Source organism: Apteryx rowi, unplaced genomic scaffold (assembly GCF_003343035.1).
Source record: "Apteryx rowi isolate R43461 unplaced genomic scaffold, aptRow1 scaffold_59, whole genome shotgun sequence".
In the NCBI taxonomy this organism is placed as follows: Eukaryota; Metazoa; Chordata; class Aves; order Apterygiformes; family Apterygidae; genus Apteryx; species Apteryx rowi.
In genome coordinates, this window is record NW_020450860.1 from 229,215 (window position 1) to 236,660 (window position 7,446).

The 7,446-nt window shown below is 42.8% G+C and overlaps 1 protein-coding gene across 7 annotated transcripts in view; it reads right to left on the reverse strand.

Annotated features, from left to right (window-relative positions):
* Positions 1 to 238: 238 nt before the first annotated feature.
* The window catches only part of MBNL3 (muscleblind like splicing regulator 3), a 99,202-nt gene continuing 91,994 nt past the window's right edge, over positions 239 to 7,446 (reverse strand). For 4 of the 7 annotated variants that reach the window (XR_003256158.1, XM_026082701.1, XM_026082707.1 and 1 more), the window contains 2 exons: positions 6,069 to 6,142; positions 239 to 3,479 (listed from right to left, as the gene is read on the reverse strand). Coding sequence is in view for 5 of the 7 variants with exons in the window: in XM_026082701.1 (XP_025938486.1) it covers positions 6,086 to 6,142 (57 nt within the window). In the remaining 2 variants the exon portion in view is untranslated. The remainder of the gene's footprint in view (positions 3,480 to 6,068; positions 6,143 to 7,446) is intronic. The other 3 variants (XR_003256159.1, XM_026082703.1, XM_026082704.1) reach the window with 2 other exon arrangements.

Genomic DNA, 7,446 nt, shown 5'->3' on the forward strand with positions numbered 1-7,446 from the left:
CGCCGCTCGTGAACACCCCGAGGGCAGTGCGAGGCGACGCTTACGGCAGGGAGGAAAGTGCGTCAGAGTGTTCAGGAACGGGGCCGGCGGGGGCTGGCCAGGGAGGTAATGATTTCTAGAACATCACGATGCAAAAATACAAAGTCAAAAAATCATCAGCTAGAAATCTCCAACTAAAAAACATGGTTGATTGTGAAATCAGGTTCCAAATTACTAAAAACACTGTATTTAACAAAAATAATCTTAATAGTTTTATGAATCCATTTTATTTTAAATCCCTCTTTTATTGTCTGCTTATGTTACAGTTTAGTAGTAGTATTTTTTTTTTATTGAAACTACTAACAACCTTTTTTTGTGAAAATGATCAATCTCAGCTTTCATTTTCCCTCTGCATGACCCGTTTTATCCAAGTTTCAGCATTTCTTGCATATTGTTTGCATAAGGCTGAGAGAAATGGACAAAGAGAAATAACTTTGGATAAATAAAAAATATAGGTTCATGGAAAGTGGGAAGCTTATAAAAGTGTCACTAAAATTATATTGATTTAAACAAACTTACATACATCTCTTGTCAAATAAAGGATGATATTCATGCTTTTATGACATTTGTTTAGAGTCACTAATTAGCTTGGTGACTTTGTAATAGTCTATTTAGGAAATTTATAGTCTGGCGACTGTTTTTTTTTCTTTCTTGAACAAAGAAAATTAGAGCAAGTCATTGCACAACTAGTTTAAATAGTGCTACCTCAAAATGGCATTTTTGCCGAGATTGTTTTGAATTTGGTGAAGTTTAGTGCTTCAAGCTTTTCTTTCCTTAAACTCATTTACAAATTAACGCTAAATTTGCCAGCAATATAAAAACTGTTGTGGCACCTAATATAACTACCCTGAACATCCCTCATTGGACCTCTTTAATAAAAAATAATCCTTAAATGCTTTTTTTTTTTCAGTGCTTTAAATGTGACATGAAAACAGCTGTATTCTAGGTTTACATTCTATGCACATCTATGCCAGATGTTTAAGTAGATAAATAAAATAGGAGGTTACATCAAAGTGTCAAGATATACAAAAATCCATTTAGCACTGAAAAAGTTCCAACCTCCTTTAACTCATAAAGCCATACAAGCTTGAATGCATCCTTTCTGGCTTAAGAAGATCAGCTCTGTTCTTTGTTGAGGCACTGGCACAGGTTGTGCAAAACCCATTTTGATACACAAATAATTTCAAACAGGAAGTACTCAAATCCACTTTTTCCACTAACAATGTTATGGTTTTGGGAAACAGAAACTCAGTGGTTAAAAGAACAGGTAATGCAGTAGCCAATATAAATGAGAGTCACTGACTTCAGGCAACACTGTCTGTTTCTGAACGCTGATGGCTGGGAAACATCTATGGACGCAAGCGACTGTCAAAACGCGAGGTTCATAAATGAGTGTTGCGGGGGTATTTTCCCTCTCTCAGAGTTTGGTTCAAAGCCTGCTGAAATGAATGGAAAGACTTCTACCGGCTCAAGGCTTTTCTGAACTGGACTCTTCCAAGGTTCTTGCTTATGAAGAAATCTCCACAGCAGATGGTCACAGCCTGGTCTGGGGCACACCAGTTGTGCCTTGCAGGCCCCTCTATCACTTGTGGCCCATATAAATACATATCTACCAATGTGTCTGTACTCACACTGGAGGAGAGGGGGCAAGGAAATTCTCTAAGCAAAGCCTAGGAACTTTGAAAAGAAAACATGATCTGGTTGTCAGAATTTGGCACCCCACAGGACCACAGTGAGCTCAGGGTGCAGAGCCTCCGGACATCAGGAACTTGCCTCTTGTTTGGTTTTAATAATGATTCCCTTTCTCCAAGCAGTTTATACTTCTCTGGAGTTCACAGATTTACAGGAGCAAATCCATCTCTTCCATAATGCCAATGATATTATAGAGCTACGATAGGGATGAATTTGGTGTGTCCTCAAATCAAATTCATTGTGTAGCCAGGCTGTTCAGCAACGCAGCATCATGACAGGCTGTGCTGTCCAGGGTGCACGGGCTGGAAATCGTTTCATTCATGCGCATGAAAAGGAGGTGTTGAGAACTAGCCCTTGTTGTGCGACAAACATTGCTCTTGATCAAGTAGAAGATGCCAAAATACATCCACTGACCTACAGAAACTCCATTAGAAAGAATATCCATGTATGGTAGAAAGCTTAAGTTTAGATTTTTCATGTTTGCTTGTTACTGGTATGCTTGCTCTAAAGGGCCAGAGGTCTTGGGAAATATCACCAACTTAAGGAAAATGGTGAGTAAATAATTGGTGCACACTGATGAAATGTCAGGATGAGCCACGTAAGATTTCAGGCTGAAAAGTTGTAGCATGCTCAGTGGAGACAAGCCCACCTGCATGCTGTCACCCAGCTCGGGCAAAGTCGTGGTTATAGGCCTAATCCAGCTATAGGTTTTGTAGCTAACAGTTGGTGTTTGTTCCTCTCCAATGCAAATGCATCTTTGCCCAAATGAAGCTGTCTCACTTATCCATCTTTTTTTTTTTTGACTGCACCATGAGAATAGCAAGAAAGATTGTGCGCCGTTTGCAGCTGACAATGCACTTCAATGTACAACAGAACTGCAGAAATTCCTTGATGCTTTCCACAATCTGAGCAAATCCTTCCTGTCACCTTACTTTTCACTGAGTGCAGTTGTTTTTGTTTTCTACGTTTCCAGAATCAGCTCATTGTATTTAAAAAAGTACCCTGAACTGGACTAAAATGACAACTGTCCTCTCCTGTCATTTGCACTAAATTTTGGAGACTCTATCTGAAGGCAAATTTTACATGATAAAAGGAGCATTTAACACAAGCAACTGTAGCTGACATTAACAGCAAAATCTAGAAAAGGGCAAAACATTCTTGTGTCGTGTTTTTCAAGCACATAATTCCTGTTTCCCACAATAACATTTTTAGTAAAAAACAAACAAAATCCCATAAAACCTACAGTATATGAAAACTTAAGACATAACAATAATGAAAAAATGGTATTGAGTATACTTGATAATGATGTACACTTTAAAACAAATCAATAGACTATGATGTAAACAAAACAGTAAGATAACACTTTAAAAACAAGACAAACATTTATCCATCGATAGTATACAGTAAACCAACAGTCCGCTGTGCAGATGCACTTATCAGGATGGTAGTCATAAAATGATTAAGTGTGTTAAAGTAATGTGTTATAAAAGTCTATTATAATTTTCTACTTGTATATCTCATATAACAGAGCGCTGTTTGTTAATTGTTTCTATAGTGCTTTTTTTTTTTTTTTTGACATTCCCATTGATCAGTTTTTGGTTAACATGTAGGCTGCAACAGGCTTACTGTAGAGGTGGTGGAGAACGATAGAGGGAAGAGGGGGTATATACAGAAAGGCCATGCGCAGCTTCCCACCAAGAAGTCCTGGTGCTCCATAATTTTACTGTTCAGAATTTCAGTATGGTCTGCTGGAGGGGAAAGAAAAAACAACAAAGAAAGAGTAAGAAATTGGAAGAAATGTTCTTTTAAATAACAGTCATTCTAATAAGATACATCTATATCTTCACTGCATTGCCCAAGAGGTTTCCTTTATGTTGCAGGCAGCCAATATTTTATTCCCTTATTTTTCTGACGTAGGGTGAAATTGCTAATAACACACTTGGCATTCTCTTTAATCTGCGCTTACAGCTTTCCATTTTCAGTGCATTTAACACACACTGATGAAACAAATTGTGAAATAGGGAGGTGGGCGACTAATAGTCTCATTTTGGAGACAAGACGGCAGGTGGAGAGTGACTAATGAGAGGGACGAAGGAATCCCTAACCACTGTTAGCTCCCGTTTTCCTCAGCAAGAGCCACAGATATTCACTTCAAAATAGTGTCCTAAGGATCCAAGAGCCAGAGGCAAATCAGGCCCAGAGATGAGATACAGACACAGAAACCCTCTGCTCAGGTGACCCCCTTCTGGCAGCAAATCACCTCTCTTGGCATGGCTTTTGAAAATCCTCCTTTGAAGGTGACAACGGTCTTGGCGCCTGAAGAGCTAGGCTAGCCAGCACTTTGCCAACCATAGGGGAAAAAAAACATCTGCCAGAGCCACGAGTGCTTTTATAACCAAACCCCCACTCATGGCTGCTTTGGGAATTTGCCCTCCAGCACTGCAGAATGCCGACCAAGGCCCTTATCCGGCAAAACACTTCAGCACATGCACAATTTCACATGCTCAGGTGGTAGCATGAAATGATGCGTGCCTGAGAGATTTGCTGGCCTTTAGTTTATATACTGACGCTGAGGGGTAACAACTGGGTAATGACTGGGATCTAAGCACAACGGCTCCTGCACGGCCACGGTCACCGCTGGGTCTGTGAGTGCTGGGGAAGCTGGAGGAAAAAGCCCTTTTCTGCCAGTCTGTGAAGGCGGCTTATGTCCTGCAGCTGCGAGGTGTTGAGAGGACGAGTGCTTCTGGCACAGCGGTGGGTCACGCACACGGTTAGCGTTCCCTCGCAAAGAACAGGCTCATTGTCCGACACAGACGCTCTCCAAGCCCAGTAGCCTGAGCCCCAAGAAATCCCATCAAATTCAAAATGTTGGCCCTACTTGTTTCAAGCAAGGATTTTTCATTCCTTAACAGCACTGCTGACACTTTATTTGGACAGACTGTGCTGTGCTCCCTGCTTGCAGAAGAAATATAGTTCCACGGAATTTCCTCGCCTCGTCTGAAATCACTGTTAACTACCGACACGCATAAAAGTGAAAAGAATTAAGAAAAGAAGAAGTTTCCTGAAATAAATGCTGAAAACAATCTCAAAGAGTTCAAGAATGAGGTTCTTTCAATGCAAATGATCCCCTCTCGGGTGGAACAGAGTGGTTTGCATGTGCTAGGGAAATGGTTTAACATGTCAGGTGTCATGTCCGGTGTTTAGGAGAGTAGTATGCAGTATAATGCAGAACATTTTCACTAACAGGGATAGCTCAGTGTTCACCCCTGTACCAACAGGGTACATGGCCACAGTTGGCAGGCCATATAAATAGAGGACAGTTTATTTAGGTCAGGAGAGATAAGGGGCACCACCAACATGAGTGACTTCTGTCTATTGCTAAAGATATAATTAAAGAACTGCCTGCCAAATTTATTTCCAGCATTTAAGTTGTTGCCGTAATCTGTGACTTAAGGGAGATATGGAATGCATATCTGTGTATATTAAATGGCCTGCACTGGGAAAATCTGGTGACCTCTTGCTGAGTGAGCTGAACTGTTTTAGTCTCTTGGAAGTAAAAACACAGTGATGAACTGAAACTCCCAAGGGATTTTCTCTCATGAACATCAGCTAACATTTACAAACAAAAGCAACAGAAAAATGACAATGCTGCTCAGGCTGTAAAATTATGTTGTGTAAATCAAAAGAAAAGGACAAGGTCCTCTATTATTCCCACTCAGAGAAACCCAGCAACCTAGGGAAGCCCAGGATCTGGGGTGAAGGATATGTTGCCTGCGGCATTCATCCTGCTCTTTATGGCATACACAGATCTCTGCGGAAAACTGCTAGGAGCCAGCCCCCGGCTGCAGCTAAAACAGCAGGCTCAAACCAAGCCAGCCCTGCTAAGGTGCGGCAGCCGATGATGACCCCGTCCTGCTTACCCTATGAAAGGAAATATGCCACTCGCAGCAAAGCAGAAGTTACACCTTTTCACCTGACTCTTGTTACAAGAACAGTCTCTACCATCAATAGCACAAATCCCTGAGGTGTGCGAAGGCAGCTGGTGCTGCCCAGAGCCAGGGTAGCTGCAAACACAACAGACTGTGGCGGGATGCAAGAAGGGAGGCTTTGAACATCCTAAACCAGGTATTTTAGACACAAGGTAACATCACGTGCTGTAAGCCCTGGGGCTGGTCCATACCTCTGCTGCACCTGCTGAATTTCGGTTGACTTGGCAGGGAGCGGAGCCCCAGAGGGCTGCGGGTTCAGTCCCTCTGCCCAAACGAGCACCTTCAGAGGATGCCGTGCCCTTGTGTAAAGTGATCGACCGTAACGAGTAATACTGAAAAGGAACTTACTGTTCTATCGGGAACTTCTACATCTGTGAAACAAACATGCTGCTACTCAGTTCATCTACTGATAACTGGGATATCTACAGCAAAAAAAAACAGAGAACACAACACATTAAAACATTGTCTTGAGCTCGTTCTGTCTTCAGTTTCAGGTTAGTAAGTACATCAGTGCCTTAGAAAACAGGATCCATTCCCAAGATGTCTCTATTTTGCCACACAAAAAGTACAATGTAGTTGCATCCCTACTAATGCCTCGTGGAGTACGTGGCGATTGTACTGGGAGTTTAACTCCATAGACAGTAAATAAGATGGAGAAATGCCCTGAAACTAGTTGGCTGAAGAGTAAGGAGCATAGCTTTGCCAGGACTCATATAGCCACAGAGTAACACTGCACAGCAATTTCTGCTTTCTCCTCGTGACCGATACAAGTACGAGTAGGACCTTCTCTACCTGAAAATAACAACAAAGCACGCAGAGAGAATAGCGATACCTACTGCAAGCAGTAAAGCACTGCCTAGGACTTACGCAGGCAAAACTTCTACTGAAAGCCTCACGACGTTGGGCTAGCTCATCCTACGGCCTGAGGAATTACTGACATTCAGCTTTGCTAACAGTGTCCTACAGAATAAAATGATACCCGTTTTTCTTTGCAATCACTCTTTGAACTTGAGAGCATGACGAAGAACTAAAAAAGTGCAAAAATAGTATCGGGGGAAAGGAAAAGTCCTTCTGCTTGAAATTTCCCTGGTCTAATCGGAAAAAAGTTGTGGCACACCAAATTATCAGGAAGCATCACCAGGACAGATTGTGCATATACAGTTCAGGACTGGTGCGGAAGCAGCCATCACAACTCAGTATCTTCAGAGGAAAGTTTTGGAGAGAATTATGGCTAGGCAAACATGCATGAAATCCTTTACACTTAAGGCAGTGCTACAACAGCACGTACTGCACATCCAGAGTAATTTCTGTAGGGATGGGTGATGTTTCTGGCATTGATAAGCTCGAATCTTCATGGCCTCACCCCTGCCCCCCCTCCTTTTTTTGGTTATTTTTGGTTTTTAGGCTCCAATCTTGGGGCAGGGTTGGGGGGAAGCTGCTTTGTGTTTTCACTTCCACTTTCAAGCCAGGACAGGCCATGCCAAAATACCACGGGGAAGGATGCTCAGGGTGGTATTTCTGCTCGCGACTGAAAGCAGAAGTGCTGCGGGGTCTTGCGCGACAGCATCTTGGGGGCGTTTTACAGTTGCTTTTTTTTCTTCCCCCCCCCACCAGGATTGGGGCCGTTTTGGAGAAGCCGGATACGCCGCCCGGAAAACACCCGCGCCTCCGGCCGTCCCTGCGGATCGCCCATCCCTACGCTCCCGCCGGGCTCGCCGGAGGGACC